The 21,813-nt window shown below is 38.3% G+C and overlaps 2 protein-coding genes and 1 long non-coding RNA gene across 4 annotated transcripts in view; 1 reads left to right on the top strand and 2 right to left on the bottom strand.

Moving 5' to 3' along the window:
• Positions 1 to 1,320: 1,320 nt before the first annotated feature.
• On the bottom strand, positions 1,321 to 7,227 carry LOC115234680 (zinc finger protein 37-like). Its single transcript, XM_029805907.1, is given in 3 exon segments — positions 1,321 to 3,072; positions 3,075 to 5,328; positions 5,409 to 7,227. Coding segments are annotated over 2 exon segments (2,292 nt in total). The 5' UTR covers positions 3,781 to 5,328; positions 5,409 to 7,227; the 3' UTR covers positions 1,321 to 1,486.
• Positions 7,228 to 7,610: 383 nt separating this feature from the next.
• On the bottom strand, positions 7,611 to 11,571 carry LOC115234690. Its single transcript, XR_003883948.1, has 3 exons — positions 11,079 to 11,571; positions 8,096 to 9,102; positions 7,611 to 8,015 (listed from the first exon to the last, which is right to left on the bottom strand). It is a non-coding gene; the product is annotated as an uncharacterized LOC115234690 (long non-coding RNA).
• A 3,159-nt stretch (positions 11,572 to 14,730) lies between these two features.
• Positions 14,731 to 21,813, top strand: part of LOC115234622 (protein N-terminal asparagine amidohydrolase) — a 46,506-nt gene continuing 39,423 nt past the window's right edge. For both annotated transcript variants that reach the window (XM_029805822.1, XM_029805821.1), the window contains exon 1: positions 14,731 to 15,348. The gene's annotated coding sequence lies outside the window, so the exon portion shown is untranslated. The remainder of the gene's footprint in view (positions 15,349 to 21,813) is intronic.

Genomic DNA, 21,813 nt, shown 5'->3' with positions numbered 1-21,813 from the left:
CGTTACGATTTCCGATGTACTCTATATGTGTGTGTATATGGATGTATATGGATATAATATATATCTTTTTCTCAATGACTAATATACTAATCTTGCAACCTTCGTTCATTATTGTCTGTTCACATTTACTTACGACTATCTAAAGTGATGGCAATGGCGCAACATGTTTGCTCATCCGCGGCCAATCAAGCCGTATCGTTAATTGCGCGCGAGCGCACTTAAGAATGAGATAAATAACGAATAATAGTGTCAACTACAAACGGGAACGTCGCGCAGGACAGTTTTCTAAACGTACCCGTGAACACATAACAAAAAATCTCATAATATTCAATTTATAAATATGTATATATATAATAGATATATATATATATATATGTATGTATGTGTGTGTATATCTTTATAAATATGTAAGGATAATAACGATTGCATGTGTGAAAGAACATACATAATTATGAATGACTCGTAGCCTCATTTTTTGGTATACGGTTAACGAACAGTCGTATGTGCTTACGATTAAATGTAAGTGCAAAAATGCAAGCCTCCATTGTATTCTTCACTAATGTGCATTTGTATGTATGTATGTTTTAACAAATATGGCAAGAGAACATCTAACTCTACTTCAGTCGTGTAAAATCGCGTAAAGAAGCGCGGTGCATGGTTTACATCTGTCATTTGAGAAAAACACGTGTGCTTTCTTTGCATCGATTTTTTTCAATTCAACAACGCGCCACTCTTCGTTAATTTACTTTACATTATAAATAAAATGACGAATTTATATTTTACTTTAGCTTCTAAACAATACGGTATACTCACTGGTTCAGTATGGCAAGTATTACGACACATGGCACCACAGGAGATTATTTAACACATTCGTGTTAATTATTATAGATTACATCTATATCACACGGAAAACGGTGAAATGTTACGCATTTTCCAATTTCAAATGGTAAAAAGAATCTTACGTAAGAAAAAAAAAACAGAGAGAGAAACTATATATACGCGGGTCAATAGATTTAAATCTAGCCCTGATTATTTCATCTTCCGTTGATTGATTAAAAATGCCCCTATAGTCCTTGCGTGAGAAAAAAGAATTCATTATTAATCTTTATCATTATTAAGAATAACGATGATGTAGAGATCATTAAAATATATATATATATATATATATATATATAACTGCGTGTAAATATTAAATGAAAAATCGAATGTTAGATGACATTAGATAAAAGATATCGAAGTATCAGGAAAAAGTTTTGAAAAGTTATAAAATGTTAGATGATTTGAATTGTAAATGATTAAATTTTGATGTAAATTTTGACGTAACTGGAATCGATAAAATACACAAAAAAAAAAAAACATTTGTTGAAACATTCCATCGTCTATATAAACGCGTGCGAGATGATTTTACTGCCGATCTAATTTTGCTATCTCATAAATCTCACACCGACAGGAAGATAATAAAGTTATTGTTAGCAAACGAATATATTTACGTAGCCGTGAGCGCTTCCAGAATATCCTCTGGCGACTTTTTCATCTTACGGAAATTCTCCCAGTGTTCCTTCGGCACCGTCCATTCCAGGAAGATCTCCAGGTTTCGGGTGAGAACCTCGAGTTCGGACAAACCGCCCCCCGTGATCGGTTCCTTACCAGCAGACACTAGCGAGTCCTGAAGAACATCATCGATGAGCCGTTTACCGAAGCCGAGCTCGTCCAATCGCTCCTGCTTGCTGATCCTCTTCAGCAGCACCGCTAATAGCAGCCGCATTTTTTCCACTGTCATCAGCTTATACTTCGCAGTAACTGAGTTCTTCTCGACAATTTCGGGGCCGCCAGTCGGTTTGCTGGCGATACTGCTACCGTCGTCCTCCACTTCCATCTCCGGATGGCAGGTTTTCTCATGACTCTCCAGGTCGCTCTTGATCCTAAAGAAACTCTTGCAACGTTTGCAACCGTACGGATCATTCCTGCCGTGTATGCACTTCATGTGCTTCTTCCAATGCGGCAGCTGAGTGAAGCCGGCGTTGCACTCGGAACATTTGAAGGGTCGTTCGCCGGTGTGGCGGCGGGTGTGCAATTTTAGGGCAGTCGAGTGAGCGAAGGCCTGCCAACATACAAGACAGCGGAAAGGTCGCTGGCCAGAATGGGTCCTCTGGTGCACGGTCAGCTGAGACTTTTGAGCGAATCGCTGGCCGCATGTGGCGCAGCCGTGCGGACGGTCGCGTGCATGTGTCCTCATGTGCTGCGGTAGGTGACCCTTGAAAGTCTTGTTGCAGATTGCGCAGAGGAACGACTTGACGTCACGGTGTAGACACTCCAGGTGCTTCTTCAGGGCGTCACGACGCACGAAGGCGCGACCACATAGATCGCATTTGTGATCCTTCTGGCCGTTGTGACGTTTCACATGGAGCGACAGATTGGCCGCGCAGGTAAAGCTGTTGGAACACAGGCCACAGCGGAATGGTCTGACCTGGCTATGCGTGCGACGATGTTGTACCAGTTGACCGCCTCGCGCAAAGCTCTTATCGCACTCTGGACATTTATACGGCTTGAAGCCGGTGTGCGTGCGCACGTGCAATTTCAGCCGTTCCTTCAGCGGAAATTCCTTACCGCACTCATCGCATTTGAACACCGGTCCGGCGCCATGCACCACCTTGTAGTGATTCCGCAGACCACCGCTACCCTTAAAGCGAGCGTCACACATGACGCAGCAATACTTCTTCTGAGGATTTTGTTGGTCCTTCGCCTGCGTATTCTGCTCAGTTTTCCTTTTCTTCTTCTTTCTCTTCGTCGCCTTCTTCGTCTCGACAGAATTGCACAGAGAGCTATCGCTACTTTCTGCGTTTATCGAAGCGGCAGTGGAAGAGCTGCTAATATTTTCCGCGATTTTGAGTTTCTCGGAACCGACGACGTTGTTGTTCTCTCGCTCCAGCAAATAATTCGCTTGAATGATAGCATCGATTTTTAGTCTGAGTTCTTTCTCGGAATTTTCTTTCTCGACGACTTCGTCGACGTTGGACGTTTCACATTTTTCTTTTTCGTCATTCTTGATGTTCTTAGCGAAACTTCTCTTCCGTCGAGTAGTTCCATTGAACAAGTCTGCTGAATCTCGCGATCTCGGATTGATCCTGTTTCCTCTGGTTCCGAGCTCGAGCATGGATCCAGCGGTTCCCGTCTGTATACGTATACTTCATCCTTAAAACAATCTCTTTTATCCAAATCCAAATAAAGCTGATCGTCGACGTCTTCTTCGTCGTAATCGGGCGCAAACTCTTCATCGCATCTGGTAGAATTCTTTCTGATCGATTTCTCGTTCGTTCCATAATCGCTATCCCTGTCATTGTCTTTCCTTTTGCTAGATCTCGCTAATTTTCTCTTCGGCGCTTTCACGCGAATATTCTTGCTATTTCGCGTTTTCTTCGCGTTCTTCCCTATCGCCTCATCATCATTCTTCTCTTCATCGGAATCTACATCTTCAGCATTGTTCCTAAGCTCGTCCGTCCTCCTTCGACGAGTTTCCGCTCGTCGATGCTTACCATTACTTTGACGTTCCAATTGCTCGACGCTTTTGCAGAAGTTATAATCGAAGCTTTCACCGTCGCCGCAATCGCCTGAAAAACTCCTAAGTGCTCTCAGAGCATCGGTCGCATCACCGTCCTTGAAGATATTCTCCCTGATGCGCGACTGCTTCACCGGCAACAATTCGGTCAGTTGAACTTCCTCCTGCGGCTGCTCAGACCCGGCTACCTGGTTCAAGACTGTCTGCTGCTGCATGCTGATCATTGCGCCTTGCCACAGATAGCGCGATCACGATATAACGCCTTGAGAGACTTCGACGCTTGACTTTGATTATCTCAGCATACTGTATGACGTATCAATTGCTCGGCTTTAGATAACTCGCATCGATCATCGGTTTTTTCCCCGCTCACACTCGTAAACACGCGTTACTACCCCGAAGAACTACGCCGATAAGTACGAAATCCGATATCGTACGATACGTAGGTCAAGATCAAACTCTCTATAAATAAATCCCGACAGTTCTCTTATACCGAATCGCGATTGCTCGGCTTGTGAATTTATTATGCATACGATAAGTCAATTCCGAATGAAACCGGATGAAACCGCCAGGCATCGATGTCGCTTCATGTCGTGCGATTAAATCTGACAAACGCGACGCGACCGCGTTATCAGCGACGAAGCAAAACATTTGACAAATTCTATTGAATCCGGATATTAAACTTTGTTTGTTATTTAATGCCCTAATAACCGCGCCGTGGTATCGTCATATCCGAACTGGCTGCGGCGCTGTTGTTCTCAAAGAAACCTCTGGATTCGTCTTTTATCGGCGCGAACGACGACGAGGTCAGGCCGAGAAAGCAAGAGAGGCGAAGAGGAGAGGAAAAGATACGCACGTACACGCGCACACAGGCGTTTATAAAGCGCGGGTCCGCTTATCGCGTTCTTATCGTCCCGATATACCTCGCCTGCTCCCCTTCCCGACCGCTCGCGCCGGTTTTTCCCCGTCCCCCCCGGTGATGGTGACGATTTCTGACGCGGTGCCGAGCGGAATCGAGCTCACCGCGAGATCGCGCCCGGGCAGGGCAGCTCGGGCTCCCGGAAGTGCGGGCCAGTGCGGGCGTTGGAATCACCGTGTCGTACACCGGGGCCCTGCCGGCCTCTGCCAGGAGGATGCCGGAAGTCTTTCCCGGACGGCGGCTGCGACAGCCCGTTCCTCGTCGGCGCGACGATCGACTGACGACGGGAAACGAGAGGTTCCTCTTCCTCTTTCGACGCGGAGGACGCCGCTGCTCTCTTGGAGCGATTGCGCTCGCGCCTTTTTCCACGCAAGCGCAATCCTCGGTCGATATCAGCCCGATGTGCACCCCTCTTGATGGGGCGCTCCTCTTCCCCCTCCTCACTCTCTCTCTCTCTCTCTCTTGCTCACTGAAAGCCCTCGCTTCCGCCACTCCGTCGCTCTTTCCGCGTTCTTCCAGACGAGTCCTCGGCCTCCCTTCGCACGGCTATCACCGCAACCCTTCCTTTCTTATGTCTGTGACCTCTCACCTTTTTCACCCTGTCATTCGCCTACTCATCGCAACATTTATCGTCGTCTACTTTACTTCGAAGCTAATTTGTCTTGGAGATTCCCGAATAAGATCACGCATTCGAAATGTACAGCGCGGCTTATCTCGTCTTTGGTTCTCATTGATTTTAAAGTATAAGCGTTCGAGTCTCTCTAGAGACTGCGTTTATTTAGAAGCTGTTGTTCTTTCTGTGTATAAATTATTGACAACTTCAATTCTCGCTTCGTCAATCGATTGTTAATTTTTCCTATAATAAAACATTATCTTAACTGTTAATTACACCGCCATATAAGAAGATTCGTTTAACAGATATTAAAAGTGACTTACCTCGAGCCTTTCGGGATTTTATCTTTGACGTGGTTTTCAATCTCTAGAGCGACGCTTGAACGGACCATAGAAATCAGCAATGTGCGTTTTGCGTTCGTCCTCTGCTTGTCCGTCCCATCAACTCTTGCAGAGACTACGATGGACCGTCCTTTTAGTGAAAGACAGTCCTTTCGCACATGTCATTTCCTGCGGTCGCTGAATTGGAAACGCTGACTCGACCGACCAACACCGCATCGATGTTACCGGGGAACTCGATCAACCCGTCGCAATTTTCGAGTCGTCGTTCCACATCAGATCGATAACGTCCAACGCATTTCGCAATAATATCGATCGCTTTTTCAAGATGCTTTCTCAGCTAATCTAAATAAATTTTTTTTTTTTTATTTGCTGCACTTAAGCATAATCTCTATTACTTTAATGACACTTGTATGATACTTCGCGCGATTAAATCTGTCGGTTCTTAATTATCTTATCTAATTAATTCAATATTGATAAAAAGGCTCCACGATCGATTTTTTCAGATTTGATCTCGAATGATCGATTGTTCGCTTTTGTATCTCGTTACTCCATTACAGCTGATATAGTTGGAGTAGACAGGAACTTAGTATAGGATCGATTTTTCTTTGGTATGATATCACCGCGCAACGCCTCGTGAAAAGGATGACCGTCGAGATTCCTCTGTGTGAATCAGCTCGGTTATCTTCGTTCTATATTTATACGCTTTGGTTTGGTTTCGGTTACTCGTATGTGTCGACCCTTATCTCAATCGAAGGCTTCTTTTTTCGCCGAATTGTATCTTCTTTCTTCTTTCTATCTTTCTGACTAGATGTTGACGAGTAAAGAAAGTATGAATATTGGCGCGTTAATCGCTATTTCGATATCGAAAGGAAAAACGAGCGTGAGTTTGTGCATTAATATGTGCGTTTGTATGTTAATATGTTTTTTAGCTACTGCATATGCCGACTTCTATTCCTGAATTACCGGAAAATCGGAGTAACCCACCACCATCTGAAAAAAATTAGAAACACAGAGAGCAATATTAAATTACGTCCCATTGATAATATGTAGTCTCATTTATATTTACGAATGTTAAAGATACACAGAAAAATATTACGACGAAATAAGCACTTTAAGAGTTACGACAATTAAAATGCAGTGTTAAGTATTTCTGGTTAGTTTGACCTATAAATAATATTATTCACAATTATAATATTATTATAAATATAATAAAAGTTTTTAATTAGATTCCTTTTATTACGAAATTCTCACTAATATCGAAAGCATTTTAATTTCAACTTTGGCGAATAAATCAACATTTTTTAGTATTTTAATAGCGATAAAGATACAAATAGCAAATCAAGCTTTATATAATATAATACTATATATTACATTAAATAACATAATTAGTTCTTTTCTTAAAAACTGCATTTTGATGTGAAATACATCAATGAAATACATGTACACAAATCGGAAATAAAATATTTAAGTATTTTCCAATATAGAAAACTTGGCTAAAAAAGTGAAGTAAAAATAAACACGGGAAGGGCAATGTCTCTTATATTCATATATAGGATGTTCAACTAGTAGCAACAAAGTTACAATAAATTGATAGATCATTTTATCAATTTATCGATTTTGTCAATCGACTCGATTTTGATATAAAAATCAACAATTACGATATTTAATATTATATAGAACAAAATATCGGAAAAAATATTTAGAACAATCCAGAGACAACATATGTTCCTAAAAGACATCTTATCGTCCTTTAGACATCTTTAAGATGTCTTTTAGCCTTTTTGTACTGTCTGGGAAATTCTTATATTCTTGAAGCTTGAGAGAGTCGTGAAGAATCTTCGATACTTTCAAATTTTTAATATTATTAAAGCAGAAATATATATTTTTTTTTCCGAAAGTTTTTATATATATTTTTTTCCGAAAGTTTTCACTGTGAAGAAAATAAAGCATCCAAGCCCGTTGAAAATTATTAATATTTTACGCGGCTGATGGTGGGACACCTTGTATACGAGTACGCGGAGGCATTGATCGCGGAGGGCATTTACATTGCGCGATTGAAAGCTCGCAACGCCTTTACGTGACCCGATCTGCTAACCACGCCGATCAATTTTTGTCACCACCGTTGACGACGGCGCTTGCGAGGAAAGTGGAGCAACCTGAGGAGTGTGACATAGCTAACTCTCTCTCTCTCTCTCTTGCTCACTGAAAGCCCTCGCTTCCGCCACTCCGTCGCTCTTTCCGCGTTCTTCCAGACGAGTCCTCGGCCTCCCTTCGCACGGCTATCACCGCAACCCTTCCTTTCTTATGTCTGTGACCTCTCACCTTTTTCACCCTGTCATTCGCCTACTCATCGCAACATTTATCGTCGTCTACTTTACTTCGAAGCTAATTTGTCTTGGAGATTCCCGAATAAGATCACGCATTCGAAATGTACAGCGCGGCTTATCTCGTCTTTGGTTCTCATTGATTTTAAAGTATAAGCGTTCGAGTCTCTCTAGAGACTGCGTTTATTTAGAAGCTGTTGTTCTTTCTGTGTATAAATTATTGACAACTTCAATTCTCGCTTCGTCAATCGATTGTTAATTTTTCCTATAATAAAACATTATCTTAACTGTTAATTACACCGCCATATAAGAAGATTCGTTTAACAGATATTAAAAGTGACTTACCTCGAGCCTTTCGGGATTTTATCTTTGACGTGGTTTTCAATCTCTAGAGCGACGCTTGAACGGACCATAGAAATCAGCAATGTGCGTTTTGCGTTCGTCCTCTGCTTGTCCGTCCCATCAACTCTTGCAGAGACTACGATGGACCGTCCTTTTAGTGAAAGACAGTCCTTTCGCACATGTCATTTCCTGCGGTCGCTGAATTGGAAACGCTGACTCGACCGACCAACACCGCATCGATGTTACCGGGGAACTCGATCAACCCGTCGCAATTTTCGAGTCGTCGTTCCACATCAGATCGATAACGTCCAACGCATTTCGCAATAATATCGATCGCTTTTTCAAGATGCTTTCTCAGCTAATCTAAATAAATTTTTTTTTTTTATTTGCTGCACTTAAGCATAATCTCTATTACTTTAATGACACTTGTATGATACTTCGCGCGATTAAATCTGTCGGTTCTTAATTATCTTATCTAATTAATTCAATATTGATAAAAAGGCTCCACGATCGATTTTTTCAGATTTGATCTCGAATGATCGATTGTTCGCTTTTGTATCTCGTTACTCCATTACAGCTGATATAGTTGGAGTAGACAGGAACTTAGTATAGGATCGATTTTTCTTTGGTATGATATCACCGCGCAACGCCTCGTGAAAAGGATGACCGTCGAGATTCCTCTGTGTGAATCAGCTCGGTTATCTTCGTTCTATATTTATACGCTTTGGTTTGGTTTCGGTTACTCGTATGTGTCGACCCTTATCTCAATCGAAGGCTTCTTTTTTCGCCGAATTGTATCTTCTTTCTTCTTTCTATCTTTCTGACTAGATGTTGACGAGTAAAGAAAGTATGAATATTGGCGCGTTAATCGCTATTTCGATATCGAAAGGAAAAACGAGCGTGAGTTTGTGCATTAATATGTGCGTTTGTATGTTAATATGTTTTTTAGCTACTGCATATGCCGACTTCTATTCCTGAATTACCGGAAAATCGGAGTAACCCACCACCATCTGAAAAAAATTAGAAACACAGAGAGCAATATTAAATTACGTCCCATTGATAATATGTAGTCTCATTTATATTTACGAATGTTAAAGATACACAGAAAAATATTACGACGAAATAAGCACTTTAAGAGTTACGACAATTAAAATGCAGTGTTAAGTATTTCTGGTTAGTTTGACCTATAAATAATATTATTCACAATTATAATATTATTATAAATATAATAAAAGTTTTTAATTAGATTCCTTTTATTACGAAATTCTCACTAATATCGAAAGCATTTTAATTTCAACTTTGGCGAATAAATCAACATTTTTTAGTATTTTAATAGCGATAAAGATACAAATAGCAAATCAAGCTTTATATAATATAATACTATATATTACATTAAATAACATAATTAGTTCTTTTCTTAAAAACTGCATTTTGATGTGAAATACATCAATGAAATACATGTACACAAATCGGAAATAAAATATTTAAGTATTTTCCAATATAGAAAACTTGGCTAAAAAAGTGAAGTAAAAATAAACACGGGAAGGGCAATGTCTCTTATATTCATATATAGGATGTTCAACTAGTAGCAACAAAGTTACAATAAATTGATAGATCATTTTATCAATTTATCGATTTTGTCAATCGACTCGATTTTGATATAAAAATCAACAATTACGATATTTAATATTATATAGAACAAAATATCGGAAAAAATATTTAGAACAATCCAGAGACAACATATGTTCCTAAAAGACATCTTATCGTCCTTTAGACATCTTTAAGATGTCTTTTAGCCTTTTTGTACTGTCTGGGAAATTCTTATATTCTTGAAGCTTGAGAGAGTCGTGAAGAATCTTCGATACTTTCAAATTTTTAATATTATTAAAGCAGAAATATATATTTTTTTTTCCGAAAGTTTTTATATATATTTTTTTCCGAAAGTTTTCACTGTGAAGAAAATAAAGCATCCAAGCCCGTTGAAAATCATTAATATCTTACGCGGCTGATGGTGGGACACCTTGTATACGAGTACGCGGAGGCATTGATCGCGGAGGGCATTTACATTGCGCGATTGAAAGCTCGCAACGCCTTTACGTGACCCGATCTGCTAACCACGCCGATCAATTTTTGTCACCACCGTTGACGACGGCGCTTGCGAGGAAAGTGGAGCAACCTGAGGAGTGTGACATAGCTAACGAGAAATATAAAGCGCTCGTGCTAGGATGATGCTTCGTTAACAAAATTGCATTGCACTCGGAACGCAACTCGAGATCCTTCGCTAACGTGTTTGACAGGGAAATTTTACATTTACATTTAATATATTCAGCTCGAAATGTGTGTGTATGTGTGTTGGATATCCTATTAAATCTTAGCAATAATATATAATTAGATATTTATCTATTTGAATATAGAATATAAAATCGCGTTTAGTATAATAAAACAGATAATAAAGAAGTGACATGATTCTTTAAAGTACTGTAATTTTTAATGCAAATGACACGACGTAATCGTCGACTCGAAAATCTAAAGCCTAAGTTTGTCCAAAAATTAAGCTAATAGATTATTTTGTCTCATCACAAATTTCTTTTGTTTTTCAATTTTTCGCGTATACGATTTTTAATATTTCCCAATCTCTCCTCACACACATCTCGACACAGCTCGCATTCGACAATATCTTCTTTCTTTCCTGCGTATATAGATTAGGCTCGCGGCGTACGATACACGCGCGCACATACACACGCGTGCACGCGTCGCATATGTACACACGCGCGTTGCTCCCATTTCTCGTCGACGTTCTACGTGACACGGATCTGTGCGCATTGAACTTACCGAAAGGCATAGGGATCGCGAGATTTCGTCGGCGCGCCGCCGAAGCGCGCGATGTAGTTAGTTACCCGCGGCCGCCGCCGACAGGTGCTACGCGCACACGTGATATATATTTCGGCAGGGAGGTGAATGTGGCCGCGGGCCGTCTCTTACTCACCGGAGCGACTTCGACACGAGCGGGCGGGCGGCTCGCCCCGATATCCGTCACGGCCGTCTCCACCCGGGGAAGAGGTTGCCTTGCCGTCCGCGTCTCCGACCCGACCCTACCCTCCGGTCGCCATCTTCGATGGCGCTTCAAGCTCCGCCGAGCTACGCCGAGCTGAGCTGAACCGAGCCGTCCCGGCGGAGCTCGAGCAGGGGGGTGAAGTCGCGACGACGGACGACGACGAGGACGATATTACGGTCGATAGTACAACGACACGACGTCCGATGGCGCGGGCGGTTTCCCGACGCGACGACAAATCGCACCCCGTAAAAATCCTCTATCCCTTTTGTTCCTCCGCTTTCAATAATTATGTTTTGAATCGTATCTCTGAAGTATGAAAGTTAATACGTGTCGCAGAAATGCGGCAAGCTCATACTAAGCTAACGTATAAATTTATTTGAAACTAAAGAAACTATGTTTTTAAACAAGTTGGAAATAAACTTTTCAATCAATTTTTCACACGACCATTTAATTACTTAAAAAAAAAAAAAAAAAGAATACGTAACAAATTTCTATTGTATATATCATCTTTGAGAAGAATATGACTTTTATTTTCTATCAATTTAATTCTTGTTGAAAGTATTATTACTTGTATTACTTTTGTTTACAAGGAATATATATCGGACGGAATGCAAATAGAGAGAGACGCAAAGTAAAGGTGGATGCACGACGATTTAAAGAACGCACGCACGCGCATCATCGGTTAACATAACAAATTTCTCTCAGAACCGCGATATCATTGATAGATATAGTAGATTCCTGTCAACCGCGATCAAACAATACGGTAATTTTATTTATGCATAATTAACGGAGACTAATATACTTTTTTCATGACGAATCACGCACAAGAGAGTGTGTGTGAAAATCTCGTATAATTCTCTTCCCTCGGATGACATCACGTCGCTCCCGATAGGAAGAGCCCACGCCGTGATAAAATATAAGCACATATGAGCGAAGTAAACAAAGGATGCCGTTAAGCTTGATCGCATTAGCAGCGCGGTTCCCGATGACTCATTTTGTCGGGCTTAAATAGCTGCCTCAGCTTTTATTATGTGTGGGATCCATAATGTCCCTCTCATGATCAATCTTAATGACGTCATTTTGTCTCTACGCGAAATTACCAGTTTACATTGGAAGCGTTAACAAGTATAGATATAGAAGTAAATTGCGATAATAGATTTCATAAATTAGGTATAACAACCGTTACATTACATGTTATTCCCATGTTATATAGCAGTTATATTCTGTGTTTGCTGGGTCGATTCGTTGTTCTATTATTATCGTCGTTTTGTTTTCTAATTATTATATTTTCCCCATATTTAAAATGCAGCAAGTATGTGCTCCATGCATTGGATAAAGAAAGAAGGAGGAACAATATAATAATAAAATACATCTAGTTATTATAATGATTTGATATATATTTTGTGTTTGTAAAACATTCTACACTATAGTACAGTATTATAACATGTGATTTGTATTAAGCGTTTTTTTTTAAGTATTAAATTTCGAAACGGAAGATTTTATCTCGATTTCAGAAGAATCGCTTTAAATTATTCGTAATCAAATTATACATATTTGGCGCAGTCATAAACGTAGGAAATAAAACTGCGCGTATCAAACAAATGTTCTGCTAAAATTAGAAAAAAAAAACCGCAAGGTTTTAGAAGTCTGGTTACCATGACTATGGTTACCATGGGAACAATTTTTCTCTAGTTAAAAAGAGATGAAAGTACTTCCGACACATTGCGTTCTTTTTCTAATTCTATATTTCCTACGTCTATGCATCTTCCATCGTATCATGGCAATTTCAAGCGTATCATATCGCGATAAGCGACCACCGTTCGCGATTACAGTTCGAGAGATTTGAACGCCAAAAAAACGCGCTCTCGCACCTTCGCGCCGAAAGCTCGCTCGGTGAGATCGTCGAGTCACTTGTTGCTTGCGTTTAGTGACTTCAACGCTTAGTGTTTTCATAACCCATCAAATTGCGGTCATCTATTTCTGGGTCACGTTTATCGGGATATATATCTATATATAAGATCGCGCGCGCTGCGTTATCGAGATATCAGACGGTTGAAGTAAGTATTACACATGCGCGAGAAAGGGAAAAATTATTCGAAATAGAGATAATTTTATTATACATTTAGACGTAAAAATTTTGCTTCACATAATTACAAGAAATTGAACATTTTCCTAGAAATAATAATTGGATAAAGTAATTCACGATGAAGAGGAAAAGAGAAAGAGAAACATGAAACATATCTCATTTGACAAAATATATTTTTCACTCCTTGTCCTAAAAACTTGTCGCGTGCGTTTAGTGACTTCAACGCTTAGTGTTTTCATAACCCATCAAATTGCGGTCATCTATTTCTGGGTCACGTTTATCGGGATATATATCTATATATAAGATCGCGCGCGCTGCGTTATCGAGATATCAGACGGTTGAAGTAAGTATTACACATGCGCGAGAAAGGGAAAAATTATTCGAAATAGAGATAATTTTATTATACATTTAGACGTAAAAATTTTGCTTCACATAATTACAAGAAATTGAACATTTTCCTAGAAATAATAATTGGATAAAGTAATTCACGATGCAGAGGAAAAGAGAAAGAGATAGAAACATGAAACATATCTCATTTGACAAAATATATTTTTCACTCCTTGTCCTAAAAAAATAAACTTGCATTTTTACGATAAAGCGAGATTAGAGCGTAAAAAATGACCGAAAACAATGGTCGCCTAATCTTTTAGATTAATAAAGATTTGCCGGTTCAAGTGTGACTCCCACATTCATAATAATTCGCATAATTTATTAATCGATCGCAGTACCGAACGAAGATAAGAATTTGTCGCTGTCAATGGTATCAACCATGAATGATGAAAATTCGAGCGAGCCTCTCGAGATGGTAGTACTGTACCGTTGCTTCTTTCGGAATTTCGCGTTCGTGCTTCTCGCAGGATGGTGATAATAATATATTATATATACGAGAGAGAGAGAGAGAGAGAAAGAGAGAGGCCTGCGTATGTTTATATTTATAATACGTTCTTTTACGTTTTTCCGTGGAGGTTGTTTTATTACATCCCTCGCTATTAGATTACATGTCGCACAGAAACACATTGTAGGGGTCAAGTGCTACAGGTCAGTTCGTGAGAATATATAAATTTGATAGAAATTATAAATTTCTATATAATATAAATATATATACATAAGAAAGAATAGAGGATGACGAGATAAACATTTAAGATAATAAATAAAATCCATCTCATCTTATATTTTACATACGTACACATAACAAAAGGTAATGATATTTCAATGTGTATATTTATTATGGTAAATAATTATTTTATTATGAATATATATTCTTGTGTGAAAGTAATCTCTTTTATACATATGTCACAGAATGAATATCTATTAATTGTAAAATTATATATGACGTCGAGTTGAAGTCTCGTTTAGATTAGAAATTGTTCTCTTCGTGCTACGCAATGATATCGGTGTTACATATATATACATATTTAGATGTAACGAGTGATATATAAAGTACAATAGTACCGCTGAGACAACTCGAGAGGGCGCGTGAGCGCGACACCGGGCGGCGGACGGAGCCGAGCGCGGCCGAGATCGCACGAACGCGAGCTCCTGAGCGAAATGAACATGTGAACATAGACGCGCTCGACAGTACGCGGACAGTGTGGTGAGTGAACGTTGTCGCGCCGGGTTCGCCGATTTCGTCGATTTTTTTGCCCAGCTGTCAAGCCGTAGGCGCCCTACTCTCACGGCTGTGAAAGCGGTGCTTCGTGAGTGAACGCCCCTATAGCATAATATAACCTCTTTGTCTCGCTCTCTTTCGAAGACGCGAGCTTGTCTCTCTTGCACATTCGTCGTCAACCTTTCTCTCTCGTTCTCATACACACATTCTCTCTATCTTCGCCGCGCGTTTGATTCGCGTGTACGTCTCTTTCTCTCGGCACGATACGCTCGATAATAGTCTAACTCGCAGACAACGACGGTGACGTTCGTCGCGACACTGACGTTTTTGCTTTCAATCGCCCGCGTCGCGTGTGCGCAACCAGTTGCGTGTTGCGTAATCATTTTACGACAGCCCGTCTCGTGGGTGCATCGGCCCTGCTCCCCTCCCCACGTTCGCCCACCCGCCGAAGAGTTTGGTGCTCTACGATCCTTGGAATCTGACGTTTGGAGTGCACAACTTTACTGGTGAGTCTCTTACATTGGATAAAAAAAAAAAAAGATATTTATTAAATAAAACAAGAATATTCTTATTTAATTCAAATTGTTGAGAACGATTTGAGGTACAGACATATTAATTATTGTAATTTTGCAATGAGATGCTTTTCTTAATCACGTGATAGCGCTTTTACGGCGTTTAAGAGAGTATGAATAATACAGAATTAAATATGAATAATACACAGGCTCGTTCGCTCGCGCATTTAAAAACGTGCAGCGGGATCACAATAATGTCGAAATTGTGTTAGTGTTGGGAAGGTAATGACGGGTTTATGGGAAGAAAAAACTGTTATTTTTACAAACCACGTTTTTATTAAAGGGGAGTCATTTAAGGATTTGATTTCGCAGAAAGCGTAATGAGCGAATATCTCTGAAACGATTTGAGGTATCAGAATATTCGTTTTACGTTTTGCAAGAAGATGAAAATGTGTATGTACATATTAAAACACTAGATGTAAGATATGCTGCTAGTTATGAACACGACATTTATAAATTAGTATTTTGAAATATGTAAGATGTAAATATAAAAAGTTATTTAAAAATTAAAGTGTGTATAGAATATATACGAAATAATTTGAATAGATCTATATTTTTGAAAGACTTTTTACTGATCAAATTTAGAAGAAACAAACTTTTTTTTTTTAATATTTTTAAATTTATAAAAGTTAAATTCTTTCCACTAAGGCATGCACAATGTCATTATCAATGCCAGAAGGCCGTCCAGAGTGGGGTTGATCCTCCATGTTGAAATCACCATTTCGAAATCTGCCAAACCACTTTTTGACTGTTCGGAGAGCAGGAGCGTGGTCCAAATAAACGGTTTGAATATTTTTTTGTGCAATCCCAACACTCACGCCTTTCCGAAATTTATATAACATTACATGCCGCAAATGCACCTTGTGGTTCTCCATTTTTAATGATTTCTCTTATGCACCAATGGACTTATCTGAACAATGTCTGATGCTAAATTGACATAAGACAACGTCATCTATTCGGTGTAAGCAACAATTACCACACGAAAACAATAGAACTCCGCCATGCAGTAACTTAATGCCATCTATGAAAATCGGGCACGAACTTATGCAATCATCCAATATTTAATAATTTTTGAAAGCTTTTAGCAAATTTAAAGTAAAATATATATATCAGGATCCAGTCTTAATTCAAGAATTCCATGTTGAATTTGTGCTAAACAATAACATCGCTTGATGGTTGCGAAATTAATTCATCGATGCCATTTAAAATTCAAAATTATTTTTTATGATACATTATGCAATCGTGCAAAGATGATCGAATTGAAAAATACATCGCACTATCTCAGTCGCACTTCTGATATTTCGCTTGCGAAATGTTCTTCCCCTAATCGTAAACACAAATTATGCATATACTCAATATGGAGCAAGAAAGTCAGAAACAATGAAATCAAAAATCAGAAACGAACTACATGATATCGTTGATTTATAAGATTCACGTATAACGTATATTACCGTCAAAGTTTCCAAATATCGACAATGTGTGTGTATATGTATTCTGTATATGTACAGAAATTTTTTTTATAGCAGTAATAAAAAATCGTTTTAATGATCAAATTTAGAAGAAAAACGTTTTTTTTTTTTAATATTTTTAAATTTATAAAAGTTAAATTACAAAATTTACATTTCACATTAATAATTGTTATACATATATATTTAAAACGACAAGGAGAAGAATACTTAAAAACTTGTAGATTTTTCTTAAAATTGAAATATATTAATTATATATATCAGGTGATTGCATAAGTTTTATATATATATATTTCTTTTATTCCGTGTGTGTGATTTTTATATTTGCGGCAATATCACAAAAATATAATTTTTGTCATCTCTTTTATTATACATGCGTGGGGAACTTTCCGAAGGTAATATACGTGTCGACATACACAATAGCGAACATAGCCACTCGCCATGTCGTGACTGCAGTGGCACTTGCATATGCAGTACGTTCGTCGACATGAAATTATCCAGTGGCCATCCTTTCGTTCTGTCCCTCCGTGTCCCTTTTTCTTCCCTTTCTCTCTGGAACTTTTATATAAAAAGGGAACAAAAAGAAAACTCTTCATTACTCTCGTCCGGTCTTCTTACAAATCTTCTTTTTGCGTTGTAGAATTCTAGATTTATTTTCTTATTAACTTTCAATGTGCGTGAGAAAAATTGAATTGAAAATTTTATATTTTACATTTTATTATTTAGGGAACAATAGATATCTCGAATTTATATGTATATATATATTACAAATGTTAAATTTAAAGAGAGAAAGAAAATTTTATTTTACATTTTTATTAAATTTACACGATAAAATCATATAAATTTGTTAAAAATGCAAAATAGAACTTTCTTTCCCGCTCTATAGATTTCAATATCATATATAACTAAAAAATTTTCAATTTTAATTTTCAATTCGAAAGGATTTAAATATTATTAAATTTACAAACTCGTTCTCATCCGCGAAATTGTTCTCTTAAAATTTGAAAAACGCGTCTCGTAACTTTGTCATCGAAAAAAAAAGATAACGTATCTTAATCGGAATAACCGGCGACGATTTGTTGACCCGTTGAAAACCGGAAGGAAGGGCATCGGACGGACAGCGGAGTGCAAGTACTTAACCTTGCCGCGACTTTCGAACCTCCGATCGAACGGGGTTCAAGGGGGAAGGGTTATTAAAAGGCTCCCACTTCTTCGCCGCCTCCCGAATAGTCATTAAAGGCGAAATCGAAATGACCCACTGCATGTCGGTTGCGGTTCGTAGTGTACGTGTGTCTGCGTCCATCGCAGCATCGCACGCTGCGATCGAATTTATTATAATCATTCGGCCGGAATATCGCGAACGCGCGTGATGATTCAACCCTATCGAGACGGTTTTTTTTTTCGCTATGCGGAATTTATAAAGAGGCATATGTTTGATCAATCACGCTTCTCTTATGGGAAAGCGCATCTTTGATTAGTAGGTTCGTGTATAACGCTGTAAGATATTTTAATTTATTGAAATTGGCTCTTTGACGTTATATAGCTGATAATTACATGACAGTTACAGGTCATATTGTTGAAAAGAGAGAAAAATTATATTAACCTCTTGCGTTTCCACTATATGTGTGTGTGAATCAGACCTTTATGATATGCTTCTTTTAATCTTAAGAATTGAAAAAAACAGCTCATTTTACGAAGATTTTACTATATAAAAAGGGGATCCTCTCTCTCTCTCTTTCTCTCTCTCTTTAATAGCTATTTATAAAATATTTTTAAATTGTCGAAAGATTTAAAAGAATTATTAAATCAATTTCATTTAAATAGAAAATAGTTTTGCTTAAATAATTCTTAAAATCAATTATTTGCGTTAGCGCGCGTCGCCTTAATTTTTTAACGCTTTATTTTTTCAATAACTACACCCTCGCCCCGCATAGATGCACGCGTTACGTCGCTAGTATTAAAATTAAGGTAGAATCATCGGACGAACGAATGATGGGTAAAGAGAGGGTAGGTTGAAAAGGCTGCCGTGGAATGATAAACATAGCTTTTGCGTGTACTTAAAACGCATATGCGTGCATGTCTGCCTGTGTGCGTGCATGTATGTGTATGTGTGTATGTGTGTATGTGTATGTATGAAGAAGGGATGGTAGAGATAAAACGCTAGAGCGCGAGAAAACCGAAGGGAAAAAGGCAGAAACGAAAGGGCGGCGTGCATGATGGGATAAGTGCACGTCTCTGACAAAACGCCGGGGTCCGTTTACGCACACGCACGTACACACACACATTGCGGACCCCGACCGATCGACAGTCCCGCGGAGTCGTATTTATTAAGCATTTTTAGCGAGCGTCTCGTGGCTTGATTTGCGCGCGCAACATTGTGGAACCGACAATTTCCGCGCCGGGCCGATTATATTCGCGCATCTTCGCCGAGAATTGCCGCGATTTTCCAACAATGTGAGCAGCGCATTCGTGGGAATCGCGATCAATCGGCACTCTTTGCCGCGAACCTGTTGCATCGCGTTACGTTCGCGTCGGAGTAGTTGAGGTAAATTCTGTATTATTTACCCCACAATCGATATGTTCTTACGTTCATTCTATACAAGGGTGCTTTTTCGGTAATTTATTATCATTATTATGTGTTTGTATATGTATAGATACATAATGTTTTAAGAAATTTGAGATACATTTGGGATATTTTGAATAATCGTAGTATATTTATCGTAAAAATATTTTATATTTAATTATGATTTTGATTATTATTTTATTTTGATTTTGATTATTATTTTTTATTATAAATAAAATGTTTTATATTTAATTTTGATTTTAATTTTGATCTTTCTTCTAAGCTGCAAATGAATTCAATGTATATGTGTGACGTCAAGTATCTATCTTTACAACATATCGGAATTAATAGCGAGTTGTAGATTTTATTGCTGTGTGCAATATTTCCGTATTATAATTATGATTGAGAATCGTATAAAAGGAATACGAGCGTAATTTACAAAAATTTGAAGAATCTGGGAACCGACTTGTACTTGCGATTTTTAGTGCCACGCAACTCTGATTCATCCGGCAAAGCCGGGATTAGTCGTTACCATCTCTGTGATTATGATCACGTCGGACACGAAGTTTGAATAGCGTCTTCTTCAGCAGTTTGAATAACTGACGACCGGCCGTGCGTTTCCGAGTATGCGCCGAGTTTGCTTTTTGCCTCGCGAGAAAATGCATCCGACACGCGTACAAATCCGACGCGAACGGTATCGTGCCAATAATTGCGCGCAACTTAAGTGCACGCCTTGGTATCTGAGGACCGAGGAATTGCGAAATAATGAGCACTCTTCGGACGAATGATTAGAAAAAAAGTGTCCGTCATTAGGATCGGCAATGGATGGCGTGGGCTAATCTCGTTACGTTGCGATGCGGAATTTTGCAATTGCGGAGCCGTTTGTTTTAAGACCGCGCGATGGGACACCGCGCACTGTAATCAGTATTTTTTATTTTCATCTCTTTTTATATAGACACAAACATACACACGCCGCACGCTGTGTTATTTCGTCTTTTGAATTAATGTCTTCCATCATCATTAACAGTACATGTCTCGTTTTTCTTGTTTATAAAAACAATTGATTACTTTTGACAGCAATCCGAATTTTTATAGAGTGAAACAAATTTATAAAAGTATAAATTATAATAGCCCCAAATGCCCCAGAGAAATTTGTAACGATTTTTAAATTGCAAGAATTTTCTCTTCTGTATCCTTAATGACTACACGATAATAAATCTTTAAATACCTTGGCTATAAAGTTATAAATTAAATTTTCGATTTAAACCACTTTGCATTTATTATAAAAAAGATATTTTATTATTATTATTTATTATAAAACAATTATATTATATTATTATAAGTATTATGTGTTTTTAAAATATCAAACATAATTTGATTTCACTACTCTTTTGCACCGGTGAATTAAATGTATGTCGCGTGAATATTGCATAAATTCGCATTATAATAACGTAAACGAATGCGCACAGTTGAGTGACACAAATGATACACAATCGCTGTAATCGAATGTTGCATAAAAATAGCATTGCAGTTGCTATTTTTTTATAACATCTATCATTCGTATTGGTACCAAGGTAACTGCTTCTTTCCGTACGTTATATCCGCAGTTCCTTGTGCAATTTCCCCTCAAGCATCTTTAAGAGGCTAATTTGCGCGCTATTTTTTGCATATTATTTACACAGGTAATGCAGATAAGTTACGGCAATATAAAATGTAAAATATTCTCGCAAAATATGTGCCATATTTTATGCAAAGAGATAATATAAAATATATTTATGCATGAACTTTATATATACATATATAATCGGTAGTATATATTTTTAATTGAATTTTTGTTTAGCCAAAAAACGATTATTAAAGAAATTTAATGCAAAAATAGGGAGGGCATCACACGCTCATAATAAATCTCAATAGTGAACATGCGCGATAGCATATAGTCAGGGTTAGGTCCTTTTCCTCATCGCCCCCTCGAGAGGACGATAACTCGTGTTAATTTGACAGTTAATTAGCGTCGATCGGATCGATCGTATGGCCCGCGATGCACTTCCGCGATTAGCATTTTTTTCCCAGAGTTGCCCGCTACGTTTGCTTTACTGTTTGCGACTCGCTATTAATTTCATTCCGCTATGAGTATATTGCAAAGACAGATATTTAATAATGTCCTACATCTACATCGACTTCATTCGCGGATTCGAAGAAAGGTCATTATTGTTTTTACAATCAAAATTAAGCATTCAAAAGGAAAAATTGTTGCGATTTAAAAATTTATTATAAATTTCTTTCTTTTCTTAGGATATTGCATCATTATTTATATTTTTATAAATTTATTTTTAATTATATTATTAAAATTTACTATTCTGTTATATTTAT

Source organism: Formica exsecta, unplaced genomic scaffold, assembly GCF_003651465.1.
Source record: "Formica exsecta isolate Colony F162 unplaced genomic scaffold, ASM365146v1 scaffold201, whole genome shotgun sequence".
Lineage (NCBI taxonomy): Eukaryota > Metazoa > Arthropoda > Insecta > Hymenoptera > Formicidae > Formica > Formica exsecta.
The sequence above is the reverse complement of the archived record's forward strand: the minus strand, read 5'-3'. Positions and strand labels throughout refer to the sequence as shown.